This window comes from Calidris pugnax, unplaced genomic scaffold (genome assembly GCF_001431845.1).
Source record: "Calidris pugnax isolate Ruff unplaced genomic scaffold, ASM143184v1 scaffold225, whole genome shotgun sequence".
Classification (NCBI taxonomy): Eukaryota; Metazoa; Chordata; class Aves; order Charadriiformes; family Scolopacidae; genus Calidris; species Calidris pugnax.
The window spans coordinates 2,558,483-2,576,077 of NW_015091072.1; the positions used below are offsets into that span (position 1 = coordinate 2,558,483).

At 35.2% G+C, this 17,595-nt stretch overlaps 1 protein-coding gene across 8 annotated transcripts in view; it reads right to left on the reverse strand.

Annotated features, from left to right (window-relative positions):
- STXBP5L (syntaxin binding protein 5 like) overlaps positions 1 to 17,595 on the reverse strand; it is a 199,625-nt gene that overhangs the window by 127,549 nt on the left and 54,481 nt on the right. For all 8 annotated transcript variants that reach the window (XM_014957184.1, XM_014957183.1, XM_014957182.1 and 5 more), the window contains exons 3-4: positions 4,438 to 4,519; positions 2,459 to 2,559 (exon numbers count right to left, since the gene is read on the reverse strand). In XM_014957184.1, the coding sequence (XP_014812670.1) occupies positions 2,459 to 2,559; positions 4,438 to 4,519 (183 nt within the window). The remainder of the gene's footprint in view (positions 1 to 2,458; positions 2,560 to 4,437; positions 4,520 to 17,595) is intronic.

The window sequence follows — 17,595 nt, forward strand, 5'->3', positions numbered from 1 at the left end:
AAATCTAAAATTAAATTAAATTATAAATGGTGTTCTTGTAAGAACTAGCCTTTTTGACTGTCTAAACACTTCCCTGTATGGCCTTTTTCAATACCTTATTGTTTTCTGAAAACATGTGTCAGTATTTCAGAACCTAGTCTCTGTCAACAAGCATTTTTCCCATTTAAAAACCATCAAAACCAGGTTATTTATTGGGTCACAGACTTGAAACACGAAAAAAGAAAGAATCTTTCTCTCTTAAGCTCCCCCTGAAAGAGGACAGGAAAGGATGAAAATAATTTTTTTTTAACTGTTCTGACAGTGAAGACAACATTAATTTTCGGAAGACAGACCCTTCAATTTCTTGAAGAAAATCAATTTTGATCTTATTGCTTTATCAGCGTCCCAAATTCCCTTCACAGCCATTTTGCCATAAATTTCCTATAGCTAAGGCAACCACTATTTGCTGTTTCTCTTAGCATCATATAATTCATAACGTCTGTGCTCTAACACAAAAAATATATTCAGGAAAAAAAAATGGAAGCCCTCTTTTAGACTTAACTCTGTTAGGCATATATACAGAGAAGTGTTCAAAATTAATGAGAGGGTTAATTAGGGTTTTAGCCTTACTTTTTTGCTACTTGCCCAGAGGCTTATGCTGAATTTTACATACTAAATGTGTAATCAAGCTTAGAAAATTGAAATAAAATTGAATAAAATATGCATAAAAGAACCAATAGTATTTTTTTTTACTCACAGCTTACTAGACTTTGATAAAAGGAAGTATAGCTAGCTATGCATTTGTTATAAATAACTACATCCTCAGATCCTTTTTAACCCTCTATTCAAAAATGTCATTACAAAAAAATCTGCTTTTATGCAAAGGTTTCCAGTATTCCAAATAACTTGCTTCCAAGTACTTTGCCCAATGTTTTAGGCTGTCAGAAACAAAAGAAAATTTAGGTAAATGACAAATGTTTTGCTCTTAGCAAAGCCTAAATGTGTGTGAGCTTATTTTATCAAGAAATTCTGATAAAATTCTGACCAAGACGCCATGCTAGTATCTCTGAAGAGAAATGACAGACAAAAAGGTGAACAGACACTGCATTCCTGTAAGTATTGACTCCTTAAGTTGTATGGAAGTTTGCTAGCTGGGAGAGCTGGACCAAAATGTATCAGAATAACTTCAACAATATTTAAATTTATCAATGACAAATTGTGGATAATGTATGTACCTGACGAGAATAACAAGATTCAAATATTTCAACATATGTAAAATGATGACTGTCCAGAAGCAGCTAGCAAATTAACATATAAATTTTTTTTTGCTATAGGTTATAAAGTCCTTGAAATCTGGATATATATTTTCTAAATTATTATGTAGTGCTTCCCACAACAAAACTTGCAACTTGCTAACATTCAAATGCAAACATGATAGGTATCTGAATAATAAACAACAAAGAAAAAGTTTATTTCCATAATAATTTCCAGATTAGCTGCAGCTAAAGCTTTGATGAGCCTGCTTACTTCACAGCTCTCGTGAAGTACTGATATCTCTCACCACTGCACAAGCAAATAGATAAATATCTGAAACAAGTTGCTGCACCTTAATAAACACAGAACATATATACTGAGAAAATTACCATATCACTTAAACTTCCAGACAAAACCATACTATGTGTTACATCTATGTTCTCAAATTTCAAACAAATCCATCCCAAAGATGAAGCACAGAAAAACTGTATTGCTCAAGGACTCGCAAAAAATCAACTGTTGCATTCATGCACTGAATCTTGGTCTCCTGACTACTGATTTAATTCCTCAATAGAAGCATGGAACTTCTTCTTAAAATTAATAAAAGTGTAGCATGCAGGCTCCATAATATCATAGCAGATTTTACTTGGATGACTAAATATAGTTTTAAAGTTCTCAGTTTCTGTTTGAGTTTAAAAACTACAATCACTCATTTAATCTATTTACAGTAGGGATTTCTACAATTAGGCACTGACACTATAAAATTTAGAAAAACAGTCTCTGATTCATTTGACATTTTCTATAGTTTCCCAAATTAACAATTTATTTCTGCTAAACTTCCAGTATTTCACAAAAATAAAACCCTTTCAAGGTCCCAGATACAGCTCAGCTGAGGTACTGAACAGCTGAAAGGATCACAGTGCTTGTGTCTGGTCTTCAGAAAAACAAACACATTACTGTTCACACCAGTTCATGCAAATAGAAGGTAAAATGAACACCATTTTGACACAAAGCATGCAAAATTTTTCTAGTTCTGAGAAGGCTGCAGAAAGTAAAGCTTTTGTTCTATGGAAACAAGACTCAAACAATGGAAGAAAAAACTTCAAGACAAAACAATACCCACCTTTAGAAAGGGAAACTAATAGGCATGCATTATTAGAAATACAGAAAGTAATTTTGTTTTTTTTTTTTTATGATATATTTATTTTGTCTCATACAGCCTTACCTTTCTCTGTTAAATTTCAGAGAATGTAGGATAGCTGGTCGTTTCTGTCGAAGATTCCACAAATGAAGTGCATCATCTGCACTTGCACTGACCAAAGCACCCTAGAGCAGACACAAAATAAAGCACAACATATTATTCTTTTGCAGGTTCCATCTATTTCTTAAGTGATCCTCGCTGTTAATGATCTGCAGTGCCACAGGCTTGGTGAAGTGTGGCTGGAAAGCTGCCCTGTGGAAAAGGACCTGTGGGTATTGGTTGACAGCTGGGTGAATATGAGCCAGCAGCATGCCCAGGTGGCCAAGAAGGCCAAATAGCATCCTGGGTTGTATTAGAAACAGCATGGCCAGCAGGACTAGGGAAGTGATTGTCCCCTTGTACTCAGCACTGATGAGTACCGTGTTCAGTTTTGGGCCCCTCACTACAAGAAAGACATTGACATACTAGAGCACGTTCAGAGAAGTGGAACAAAGCTGGTGAAGGATCTTGAGCACAAGTCTTATGAGGAGCAGCTGAGGGAACTGGGGTTGTTCAGCCTGGAGAAAAGGAGGCTGAGGGGAGACCTTATTGCTCTCTACAAGTCCCTGAAAGGAGGGTGTAGAGAGATGTGGGTCAGTTTCTTCTCCCAAGTAACAGGCGATAGGGCAAGAGGAAATGGCCTCAAGTTGCACCAGCAGAGGTTTAGATTGGATATTAAGAAAAATTTCTTCACTGAAAGGTTTGTCAAGCATTGGAACAGGCTGCCCAGGGGAAGTGGTTGAGTCACCATTCCCTGGAAGTATTTAAAATATGTGTAGATGCAGTGCTGAGGGACATGGTTTAGTGGTAACTTAGCAGTGCAAGGTTAACAGTTTTACTTGATGATCTTAAAGGTCTCTTCCAAACAAAACAACTCTATAATTCTATAAAATGAAATTACTGAAGGCAAGACTTCTCCAATGCAATGTAATCCATGTATTAATTCTCATCTCCCGAAGAGTTTAGACCAATGTCAGAGAGAATCTCCACCACATTAATCAAATTAATACGGTGTATTAGTGGTTTTGCTGGCCACCTCATTAAAAGAAAGAATGCTTGCTCAAACCATTGCCTCCCTGTTTTCATCCCTGCATTCCTCTAAAGGATTCCACTGGACTGATTGTTTCTAAAGTTTAGTCTTCTCTCCTCTGTTTCTGTGGTGCAGGTACTTTCTCCAAACAGGAGTAGAAAAATATAAATATTTATCAGGTTTAAAAAAACCACAAAACTAAAACTCTATCCTTGAGAAGCTCTAAGATCTCCACACAAAGAAAGAGGACTTGAAACTGTGAAAAGTGTTTCCTTATGTCATTGAAGAAAATTAATTAAAACTGAACTACGATTAGCTTATAATTTGGCCAAGTTATGAGGTTCTAGGAAAATAACCCACAGACTTATATACTCCAGAAAGTCTTCTTGCTTATTAGCATCTCCAGAGATCTTCTGCACAGAGCAAGCTATAATCTGTCACTGTTTCTTCATGTCATCTCAACTTGATTTCGACAAACCATTTACAAAGACTAAGCATGCTGGTTTGATTGATGACCCCTGCAATTGCTTTTCCTTGCTTCAAGTAGTAGCATATCCCAAACTATTGAGTTTTCAGCCAAAACCCATCAATATATTTCCATAAAGATTTAGGTCATTTATTAATTTCTATTTGAAACAAGACTGTGCAGCATATTTAGTAATTTAATGGATTTTACATCTACCTGCACGCATTCATATATTGATTGGCTTTTGTTCAGCAGTTCATACTGATGTATATGAAGATAATACATTTCTCTCAGTGCAGGCCCATAAAAAGCCTTCTAAAAGGCTGCATGGTGAATGTCCTCTGGATGTACGCCATTTACTTGTTGGCACAATTTGTCAATGTGAAAACTTATAACACTCAATTACAACACATGAATTGACTTATTCAACTAATTTATACAGAAGAATCTGAGTAAATATGTCCTTACCTCATTGATTAAGAACTGAAGCTGCAGAACTGCAGCACCACTTTCATGTTGGCAGTAGCAATCAACACCAGGCCTGCCCAATCTGTTGCCATCAAAGTCAAGGATTCTAACATTCCTGTTATCACCAAAAGCAAAGAGGGAAAAAAAAGAACTACCAATTAAACTCTAATTAACCTTTAATTGACCTCAATTCTTCTTGCTTTCTGTAAAACAAAAGAATTCATGCTGACTTTCCACTGTTCTAATATAAGTCCCAACATCATCCGGCAGAAACACGTACAATTGTGAGTGATGTGTTCTTGCCTGGGTTTTTTTGCCTGTGAAATAAAGTACATGAGTTAACACAAAAGCAGGATGCATCTTAAATTTGGTTTTATACATTACAGGCTCATTTAACACATGAATGTATCAATTTCTGTACTTATCAAGACATTATAAAATTAATAATTTAAGACTAAGGTCAATAACAGTTTTGTAGCAGGATTTCTTTTTTAAATCTGAGAAAATGCTTTTTAGAGTGAGTCATTTCACACTTACATAAAAGCTCACATATAACTATTGCTCTTTGTCTCATCAACAGAAGTACAATGCAATGCCTGGCAGAGTTAGCCAAGTCTAGCTATGAGCTACATTCCCCAGTTCAATCCCCAGTCTGAGCGAAACCACAGCTTCACTGCTTTTGGCAACCCAGCTAGTTCACTTGCAATCAACATCACCACACTGCTTTGCAGCAATATCTTGTTGTCCAAATATATCATCAATGTAGCTTTCTATCTGCTCTCCAGGTTTTTTTCTCTGCGTGATAAATTGCCACCTCACTAACTTAGAAGACGGCCTTTCCCATCTGAGTCACAGACTTTAACAAGAAACTGCTTTTCCAGAAAATAATCAAAGACAAAAAGTAAAAAAAAAAAAAAAAGAAAACCAAAACCAGAAGAATATGAAGTATATTATCAACAATCATGTTGTATGAAGCAGGTGAAACACTTTCATATGTATTCAAAACATGAAGATTATGATCAGAAATAAGATTTTACAATGTAAAGCCTTATCTACTTTTTATATATGATCATATTAGTATATTGTAAAATCCAGAATAAAAATGCCAACTGTCCACCTATACTGCAGGCAAATATCAGAATCTTTACTTCCCCGTTCACAGGTGAAGAGAATTGCAATAAACTATTCTAAAATTGTCCTCAGGGAAGCCCACAGATTAGCAAATTTGAGGGTTAAAACTTTACAGTATTAAGTAATTACTTTTCCAATTCTTAAACAAGCAGTTGAATGGAGACCACTGATCTTGCAAAACCTAAGTTTACTCCTGATTTTGCCAACTGGTCTACTGGATAAATTTAGGGGAAAAAAAAATAAAAAAGCAGAAGTCTCTTTCCTTCCCTGTGCCTTCATTTCCCAATTTGTAAGTTGGAGATAGTGTTTTATAAAAGAATACAATATCTCCTTTGACAGTGATCTCAGTGTACTGGTATCCAGATGAAAAGCTGTGCATAAACCATCATAACTATGTCCATTATAGGACAGCAAAGCAAAGAAAAAACCCAAAGTAACTCTATTTGCCACTTATTCCCAAACTGTAGTCTGAATACGGTCATAACTGATAAAATAAAAACAAACTGTGCATTACTTAAATAACATGTTTAAAATGGACAATAAAGATATATGGCAATCTAGGATACTTTTTAAGGGTTAATGGTAATCTTCTGGGCCAGTTTGAATGACTGCTCTGTGGCACCCTTTTTTTATATTGTTCCCCACTGCCTGCAAGGTGAGAAGAAGCAAGACTAGCATCAAAACCAACCAACCCACCCACCCATCCACCAGGGATTTCAAACTGAGTCGGAAGTTTAAACAGGTGTTTTCTCTTTAACTTGAGTTTTATTATTCAGTACAAATACATGGCAGTAGCTAATGATTGTCCTTAATGAAAATTACCCTAGCATTGCCCTGATTAGGTGGCTGTCACCCTTCTGCATCAGTATCATGCTAAGTCAGTTTTCTAGGAAACATCCTAAACAAAGTAGATGATTTCATTCCGCATACCCCAAACAAACAAAGCATTCTCCAATAATTCACATTTATTTGCATAAGTGTTCGGCCTGAAATACTTCACAAATTACTAAAATAAGAGAGAAATTGTGCCGTCTGCTTCAGTCTGGCCAATTGCCCTGAAGTAAGGACTGATGCTGAAATAGCAGCATTATCACTGACTGATGGTGGTTTCCAAACGTTCCGGGAGCTGCAGTGAGGTCCTTCCAGCAGAAGGAGCTGAAGAAGAGATATGATGACTTGGCACTCATTCTTGGCACTTTAGCCCATCTTCTGCAAATTCTGTGCTTTGCTGCCAAGCACAGAGGAGTACAATCTTACCTCATCAAATCTTTTCATACCAGTGTACTCTACCAGGACATATAGCACAAGTAGCTATAGTACAGGCTTTGGACTGAATTTATTCTTTTACTTTTGCCTTTTTATTAAATAATGACTCTGCTATCAGGGAGAGTGGAATATCTCTGAAGATATTAAAAGGGGGAACTAATACAGATATATTTGAATACCTCAAAGTACACATTATGTGTTTCAAGGATAAAAGCCAGTCACTATCTTCTCTTTCTTATCAGTATGTTGGATCTCCCAGGGGCCTTCACAGACATGCCAGATTATCCTAATTTATACATAAAAGGGAAAAAGATGAAAACTATGTCTGGATGGCTGTTGCAATCTAGAGGGAAACAAGCAGAATCAGAATTATGTGCGTCAAGCAGTAAAAGTGTGACAGTAGTAACAGTCTAACAGAAAAAAGTTCATTCTGGAAACAACATCTAATCCAGATCTTAAGATCTGCATGTGTGAAATAAGATATTTTGCTCTGTTTTCACTTGGAAAAAAAAATAAAAAATAATCAGTTGTTAAGATCCTAATTTTAAGTACTTGAATTCAGCTTCCAAGATGCAGACTTCCATGACAGCATAATACATTACTAATAAAGAATTTAAACTCTCATGTCTGGGGCCATTCTATCACAAGTTGATGAAAATTTCCATTTCCCAATATTACAACCTGATACATATTTATTCTCCAAATACTTTTGGAGGATTTGTCACTTGTGGTCACTTATATATTAACTGATCTTTATACATCTGATATTGTCATGTCATATTGGTACTGTATTTTGAATGTCTGAGGACATGCATATATGGATATGTTTTACCGGAAACCACAAGTTACCAGTGAATGATTATATACATAGGAGAGGTATCAATGAGCAAAGCTTCTCATAAGCATGATCTATGACCAAACTTTCCACAGCATCCCCCAACTTTCTTATTCCACAACTCATTTTTACTATATGACACACACAGATCTGATGCCTCTCATTCTTCTCAGAGGTTAGTACTAACAGAATCCAAAGACCTGAATCTCTTGTGTGTTTGCTGAGAACCAAAAGTGCAGATGCTTCAGAAGTAACTCCTGGAGTTGAGGTCAGTGTTACCTGCCACAGGTATTTAACTTCTTAGGACCGGAAGGTTTAGAGGTAAGACATGTTTTTCTTCATTAAGATGGGGGATGCTTTAGTAGTGTGGGATTAAATCATTTTGCAATAACAAGGACTGCAGTCTGATTCGTTCCTCCTTGCAAGGCAGAAGAACTGAAGACATGGTATCACAAAGGACCTCCTGCCAAGGCATGCCAAGCAGCTAATAAGTATCCCTTGTCAAGTAAAAACTGTTAAATTACATATGGCATCTTTTTCAAAACTGAAACTCTTCCATAGAAGAAAATTACTCTAAGTGATGTAAATAAGCAACTCTGACTTTTTTTTTTTTGACTACTTAACTAACTTCTTCCAAAAACTTAACTAACTTCTTCTAAAAACAATCTAAAAACAGAAATGAACATAAAGTAAGAGGTTATAATTATTAAGCAAAAACCATGGACTCAAATCCACTATTTTATTAAGAGACACACATAGAAATGGGCGATCCTCACTTTTAGCCTCTCCTTTAAAACCCTGGGGAATTGCGGGGTGCTGCAGAAGTAGCATTGCTGCTTGAAGGAGCCCTGTCATCTGATCTGCGCTGACTGGTACGTGTTTGAGTAGGAATATGCAGCACCCTAAGAGCAGATGCTTGTGGGCTGGTGTTACTCCATTATATAAACCAACTGTAAAATTGATTTAGCGTGTAACTTTAATATAGGACAGCTTTTTCTTGCAGAAGACCTATTCCACTGAGTTGAGTGATTTATCAGTTTAAAGAGCATCAATGTATTTAACTAAATAATTAAGCAATTGAATGGTTGAAGAATTCAACCACACCACTAACCAACAGGAAGTTTTGTAAAAAGATAACAATTATGTAAACACCACCTAGATTTGCAGTCCTGAACATAGCTACTTTCAGTTCCTGGAATACACAGTTTTATAGTTCCTTCGTGGAATTTCTTTAAGTCTCACATACATTACTTTTCTGTCTCCTAAGGAGAGTGCATATTCTGGCACAAATAAATGCCACAGTCCTAGGCTTTGTACTTCAAATGGAATTTTTCTCTCTTTCCATGAGATATTAATCTTCCTGGTTTCTGAAGTATATTGCTGACGTGTTTAGTTATCCTCACTATTAAGAATATCATGCTATATGTAGAATCCATACATCCAGCTTTTGGATCAAGCTTTTGGATCTTGTTAAGCCTTTCTATGCTAAATTAAATAACTTTCTATTACCAGAAATTTTCTGCTTTGAAACTATGATCAAGTTGTATCTTATCCATCTTCTGCATAAATAAAATACCCTGAACTCCTTTATTTTATGTCACACAACAATATTATTATCTCTTGAATAGTTCTTATGTTTTTTTTACACATGTTCTTGAATGTGTGCTGAACTTCTTTCAAGTATCAAACTCAGAGCTAGTTTTCATCTTGGTAATGGTTTCTTTAATACCATGTAAAAGCGTGTATGGCATATTATTATTCCTTAAATTCAATACTGTTTTTTAATACATGTGTGTGGTACCTCTTAATTACCTTAACATATCATGAAATCCTATTTTTTATGTTTTTTTGAGATTTCTCCATTGCTTTGCAAAAAATAAGCACTGCCCTACCAAGCTTCAGTCCGTTAACTACATGTAGTAGAGCTCACTGAATTCCTTAAAGGGAAGATGCAACCTAAGCCTAGCTTTATGGCCCTCTACTTGCTACGGATTCACTGGATGTTGCTTCATTAAACAATAACTCCTAGTAGTTTTTGTTTTAAACATAGGAGGATTTGGTTTTACAATGAGCTTCATTACATCTTGAGTTCATTCAGCTCGTTAAATACAGAGCTCTTCTTTTTTTTCCCCTCCACTATGAAAGGGTGAAATACTGCTGCGCTTCACTGCTCTCTTAGGATGCTAAATGTGATGTGTTTTATAAATATAGAGAAACTTTGTTGGCACCAGCAAGCATGAGATTTTGGTTCTGCAATGACCTTTGCCTTGTTTATTTTTCTCAAAATAGATTTCTCTGTTCACACATACAAATTATGTAAGAGTTAATCTCACAAACAGTTAAATATACATTATGATAGATACAGGCAGAAAAAATTGCTTTTGACAACTGATTTCTTCAAGGTTAAAGCACTTATAGATGGCTTGTATTTAATGGCAAGCCTATATATATATACACTACAGTTGGACTGTATGCTGAATGAATGCTATGAAAAATATGACCATTTAGTCAAGTAAAATGCAAATTCACACCAACACTATTCACAATTTTTTGATTCCTATGAATTTAGAAGCTATTTTATTTCCCAAAATATCTGCAGATACCACAAGCATTACCAACACTCATAGGGCTATATATTTTCTTTTCTTTGTGAGACTGTCTTCCAAGATCTTTGCCATATTGGAAATCTTCTATTACAGAAACAGAATACAAATACAATCACCACATGAGTGAACTCAATCAACCCTAAACCTGAAATAGCAAATTGTGAAAAGCAGATACCCAGAGGTAACGACTCTAACGATGCTTCACAAATAACATGTAGGTGAATAATTTCATATTCCATGTGTGGAATATCATTAATTTTCAATTTTGTATATACATAGATATGTACACACACATATATTAACAGAAACCACCTAGCTCTAAATTCACCTCCAAAAAAGGAGCCATTTAGTTACTAGTCTGTAAAAGCTCCACATTGCCAGGCAGCCACCCTCAAAGATCTATATTTTGAGGTTGTATTACCTTTGGTAGTAACAAACAACATTAAGAGTTTGCATTCACAGTGGGCTTCCTCTTTTTTCTTTTTTTCCAGGTAGTCATAAACTTCAGCAAGCTCACTGACACATACAGATAAAACCAAGAAAGGCATCAATGAGTGAAAACTGAAATCTGTAGAAGTGAGTGACTGGTGTATTGACTATATTCACAAAAGCTGTTGTTTCACAGAAATTTACAAACACAGACACAAGTTCAGTCAAAGGCATGAGAAATATGGGAACAGAAGGAGGAGCATATCTGTAAAGCTTGTTTACCAACACATCTGGTAAAAAGATACAGAGAGAATAAGCTGGGACAGAAAGAATATTCTTGTCCTAATGTACACTGGAGGTTATGGAGAACTAAACTGTACCACAAATGAGAGGGCTGTGTACTTTGGAACATCTCAAAGCCACTTGAACATAACCAAGAGCCTGAAGAACAACATATAGAGATACAGAAAAGAAAAATGATAATACAACTGCATTTTATTCAATTTACTGCCTTTTAAGAGGACTATGCAAATTATACTATTTGCTGGCCATCTGTACACACTTGGTACAGATGGCAGTCTAACATATACTCCCTTACAAAATAATCCAGGCAAGTACCTTTAACTCCGCCATTTTTAATTTATTTTTTCTCAGCCTTCAGATATATTAATATTTAACACAGTATTTGCCCATTGTATACCTGTGCACCACGAACACACAGAACACAGGCAGATTAATGCACTGATGACAAATGCAACCACCTACAATGATTTTATACTAAAACACACTGCGTTTAAAAGTTAAGCATGAATGTTGTGTTAGCATTTGTGTTATTCCTGCTTGTACCACTGAATTTGTTGGTAACAGGTTTAGAGTCTTGCAGTAAGAATGTCCTGAATTTTGCTCCTATCATGTGCTAAGATCTCCCCAAACATACTTTAGTTAAGCTTATAAGGAAAACAACATAGAACTGAAACAAAGAATGAAAAATTTCTACTGAAATGGTGAGATAATTCCATACTTCTCTGAAAAATTATGAGCAACTTAACAAAGTATTCAAAAGGAAGTCCTTTAAGCACAAAATAAATGTTTTCTATAATCAACATGTTTTCCTTTTAGTTAAATTCACAGTTACATGCAGAGCCTAATAAATCAACCTGCTAAAACAACAACAAAAAATAATCACAGAATTAATTTTTAGAAATGTAGCCCCCGCAAATCCCCAGACCACTTGCTATCAAGGCAGTTAATCTTTTATGAAAATGAGGTGATTGTCCAATAAAAGATTATTAGTAGAGCTTGTATCGTGACTCATGTATTTACTGTTAGAACTCAACTTTGTAAATCAAATTAAATCATCTATTAAGTTTCTGATTATACTGGAATAAGCAGAATGGTACACCATGCAAATATAATGAAGTAAAAGTGGACTGTTTGATGATGGCCAGTGACAACACAGTTTTAGTCTTATTTGGTAATAGGTCAGAAAATTTCCATGCAAACCATCACAGAACACTTCTGTTTCACTGAGAGATCTAGGTATAATTAGTATAATTATATATGTCTTTAGAGAGATATATTATGCAAGGACTTTCATCAGAAAAAATTGCACTAATACACAGGCTCATTGAGACAGACAGTACCTGATCTTGACTCAGGGTTTGAAAGTGGTGAGTGGTTTAGAGGTTCATTTGCTTGACTGTTTGAACATTTCCATCCTTCTAAGGAATGTGTTCTACAACATCAATATGCCAGAAGAAATATTTACTTTAAATGACTTTCATTCAGACATTTCAGCGTTTATCCAACTACAAGGTAATACAGATGCTGAAGTCATACACCACATTCCTTTTAGGCAGAACAGTGCTGACTAAAATATCAAATAATTTTATTACTTAACAGGAAACTGCTCACTGTTAGTTAGTTTATGAGCAATTCCTCAAACTCATCAACTGCATCAGCTGTATTATCATCTGTTTAGTATCGGATGGTTCCAGGAGGTTTCTGGTACAAGGCAGAAAATACTTCACTTTCAAAAACTTATTGAAAGGAGGTTCAATCTGTTAAATTAGGCAGTAATTTTATTCCTGCCCTAGAAAAACAGACAAACGATATTTCTATGAATTTCAGTTAAGCTATATTAATACTCAGCACTTTTGCAAATCAATATACATAATTTTGATGCTTAATAAGGAAAGATATTAGTCTAGAATTTTATTTGTTAAGCAAGAATAGATGTATAAAACACACAGGAAATCACATGCTATCAATAGAAACCCAAACTAGCTATGAAGCTATACAAGTTTAATAAAACGTGGAAAAAAAAATTAAGTGAAGAAAATTTAATTTAGGGTTTGACAATATTTCAATGAACTATCTTGGGTTTTTTCTTAGGTTTAATTCAATATAAATGATATTATAAATGTGCCTATGTTAAGAGGCATTCCAAATATCAGACAATAGACCTTAAATAATTTTGCCTTCTATTACTGTAAAACTCACGTTTTTTTAAGAAAAGTTCTCAACAACAAATACATGGAAGAGGCATTACTTTTTTTGCTAGTGCAAGATACAGGTAATTTTTTTTTTTTTTTCTTCACTCTTACAATCCTCCTGAGCCACATAATTATTCTAGCAGATTTTGAAAGAAAGTACACTATAGGTCACAGTTAATCAGCCATTCCATTCAATTTACATGAAATAGGTACCCAACAGCTGATTAAAATCTATTTCAGGAAGCTCTTTTGGTGTAAATGAGTATGAACTATGATTTCTTCACTTTAAATAGACATTTGTAGATTGTGTTATAGAAACTATGTTCATGTTTGATGCCAGTTGTATTAAGCATTTATGTTTCATTTGAATTAAAATTTATAATCACATTAGTTAACATGGGTTAAACCATGAGTAAAGGTTTGAAAGCATAGCTGGTGCATATTGAACAACTTCCAAAGAGCATTTACATTTTAAGAAAAGACTGACTACTTCTGGGGAATAAAACAGGATGTAGCAGAAATCTCTCAGGATCCCAGTTTTTCTATGCCAATTACTTAAAATCTGCATGTTTCAGTGAAGCAGGACACTGTTTAAGAACTTACCATACTAATACAGTATTATTTCAGAATAACCCAATTCTAGATCTTGTTGGACAAGAATCAAAAGGGATCAAACCTACTTTTACACTTCCTTGGCAATCCAAATTAAAAAGGCTGAGAGCTCTGCCAACCTCCAAGGGATTATTCGTTGCAGAATTGGAGAGAACTGAAACACTGCCATAGCTGAAGCACAGCTCTCATGCTGAGGCTCCGCCAGCTAACTGACAGCAAAGTGGTGCTAGTGGGGGTGGTGGTTTCCATTAATCCAAATCCCCCTCTCTACAGCATGAAGAGAGCCAGCAAAGACTCTCCATGACTATCAATCCAGCCCTGTTTTACCATTGCTACAATCTTTGGCAAGATCTCCAGGCTTTGTTATCTACTTCAGGAAGCAGATCTGCAGTAACAGATGCAGCATAGCACAATATGAAACACCACCAGGGCCCTGGTCTCTACTCTAGACAATGAGAAAAATGCCTTAAGCCCATCTAATTTGTGTTTCTGCAGTGTGATGTGAGGGAGGAAGCCTGCAGGGAAACAAACTGGGCAGTGGAAGCAAGACATGGTGTAGGCTATCCATGCTGCATACTGGAGAGGTCCCCATATGAATTTTAATTATTAAATTAGGTTTCATCTAAGGAGAGGCAGCTTTTACAGTCCAAACAGAATCCTATCATACATGTAGCATGAGCAAAAGAGAAGAGAGAACTGGAGCAAAACAGGGATAAATCTAGCTTGACAGCGTACACACTGGCACGTTGCACATCAATTGTGTGAGCGTCTCCCACATTGATTTTCAGAAGTTGGAAATATTACTCGCATAGCCATACTGAAGTTTTAGCACATAAACTGTAGGAAGGATGAAGAAGGGTGACCTCTGACTAGTTAAAGCCTTTGACTTTCACTAATGTAAAAGTCAAACCAGAAACCTCCTTTGGGAGGTCAAACAAGCGAGATGTACTGTTAGCTTTCATTTTGTTAAAGCCTAACAAACATTACTGAACACTGAGTAACATAAAAGCTGTATCTATTCTCTTCCATCCCACAAAAAATAATCACAAAAATTGCATTTCTTGAGTCCTATATTTTTTGCAAGACCTGAGAAGTAGATTAAAATATAAAAAGCACATCTGCACAGACACTTTCTGCATCTTTATGTTCCTGATTTGCTTTTTTGACAGATTGAAACGGCAAAAAAAAAGTTTTATTTTTCCTAGCACTGTTGTTTCAAATTCAGCATAAAACCTGGCACCTAGATTAATTTAAAGGTACATAAAAGAATATAAATACAAAAGGTTGATATGGAGGAAAGTCTAGGGGAAGAGAGATATTTATCTCCATTTCACTCCAATGAAGGAACAGCAGTGTAAGAAAAAGTTTGCTTTCTAAACAAAAATAAAACCACAGTTCTCTTCAATACAGACTCCTTGTGTTGTCATTTTTGTACTTTGGAAGGACTTAGAATCTTGAAAGAGCAGGTAAACAGATTCAGAGTTCAGGTTTGCACAAGGAAATGCCAGTATCTGTATAGATAGAGCAACAGGTGTATAGGAAGGTCTTCTGAGAATACTCTTGTATTAGAACAAGCATTGACAAGACGTACTCACATCTACTGACAATGCTGGGATGCTTTCTTGTTCAAATTTGCTGATGGATCTCTCTTAAAGATGAGAAATACATCCTAATAGGTGATAAAAACGTAAGGCCATAGCTTGGATAAAGTTACATAGTTTATGTATATTACATCATAACACTAATTTGTAGCATGAGAAACTGATCAGTAAGTAAATGGAAAGAAAAGAAATGCCACTGAAAGGGATGATGTCAAACTGATCATGTTTAAAGGCAAATGTTTATTCTCTCTGCGTCTCTCTGACAAAGACAGGCATCAGAACTTGAAATTGCTAGGTGTCTACAACAGCCACTTTCCTGCAAGATAAGCTATGATTATGTAGAATATGTACGTGTGATATCTATACTCACTTTCCCACACGAACGGGAAAACCTCACAAAAAGTCCTTTGCTGTTTTACCCCACAGTGAAACATTCTTTTCTAGATTCAGATTTGCAATGAGGTCAGCTCTATATACATAAAAGAGCTTAATTCTAAACCAGACCTTTGCTATCTAACTCAGTGTCCCATTTATCTTGTGTGTCTTCAATTTTGTTTGTTTTAAAAGAATCAACTATTGGGAAGGAGCTCTAGTTCTAGCATATAAACAAACATTCCCTGTGCTGATTCTATCAAGAATAAAAGAATCACAAATTCACCACAGCAAAGTTTTTCCTGGGACTATGATCTGTATTTCCTTGACTACAAAGAATTGGTTACTCAACACATTTTCTAGGATCCCATAACAAAACCATGATTATTATTTTTTTAAATCTTTTTTAAATCAAGGCATGCACATCAAAGCAGATTTTAAATTCAATTCACAAAGACATTTATATTTCCTACAGCCTTTTCTACAACATTCATATTCATTGCACGCTAATCATCTGACAGACTTATTATTAATGGTACTGTAAAATGATAGTGATAGTATCAAAATTAAGTGGTTCTTCTCACATCAAAAAAAATATATTCAACAATATTTGTCAAATAGCAATTAAAGTCTCTGAATGGTGTATCTATCTAATAACTCTCATCTATACTATACATTTCATACATTTTTATTTTACAAATCAGTAAAACGTTAAGGTCTCAAAATTTAAACTTGAGCTTACTGTATTCAACGGAAAAGGTTGTCTACCAGCTTTGGGGGAATTAGTTTTTGCACTGGCAATCCACAGGGCACTAGAGTCAAGGGTTACAATTCAAGCTATTCTTCTCCTTCAGCACCTCACTGCAGTACATATTTGTAATTTTCTTTCATTTCTTCTGAATTACAACTCTGCAACAGGGGTACATACAATCTACCCACTGACTCAAACTACTACAGTGACTTTGTTTTGTCTGGAAAGTACAATCACTTCTGTTCATTGAATATACACCTTGCACATCATTTCCCTGCTGTATTTGTTTGTTAATGAATGGGATCCAGAAATAAAAATGTGTTAAGAAATTAATTCACAATGCTAATTTTCATATTTCGTCTATGCTGGCTATTCTGTTCCATTAAAGTGTCCTGCATTAATTTAAGTATGTTTTGACTTATTTTTTGCCAGATTATGAAACTTGAACTAGATTCTTACTTAATTTGCCAAGATTCTCTCACCTTTTCTAGTGCTGAATTTATTTCAGATCACTGTGTAACGTGTCGTGTTGTTATAAAATTTACGAGAAGTCAGTTATTGATTGTCCAGCCAAAGCTCTTACATCCTTTCATCATTAACTCTCTTCTCTTTCCAGCTCCAGTTTTACAAATGATACTAGAATTGCTGGATTAACATTATAAAAAACTGTCAGAAGAAAAAAAACCAACAAACCACTAGACAAAGTAGTGACATACTAAAAAAAAAAAAGAAAAAGAGATTACTCTGGCTGATAGTAAATTTTAAGAACTAAAATTCTCTGATAGTTAATGGAGAAAAAGCAAGTTTTCTTGCTTGTTGGAGCATGAAAAGATCTAGTCTGACCTCATGTATTACCCAAATGAACGCAACACTGTTTGTTTAACAGAAGCCTGTCTTCTAAAAGGTAATAAAGTTTAAGACTTCAAGAAATGAAGACCCTATCACTTTCCTTGGTAATTCATTTCAAAGACTAACTACACATATTGCTAAAAATATTAAGGCAATTTGTCAGACTTTAATTTCAAGCCACTAATATATTTTTCTGTTAGCTTAGAAAACC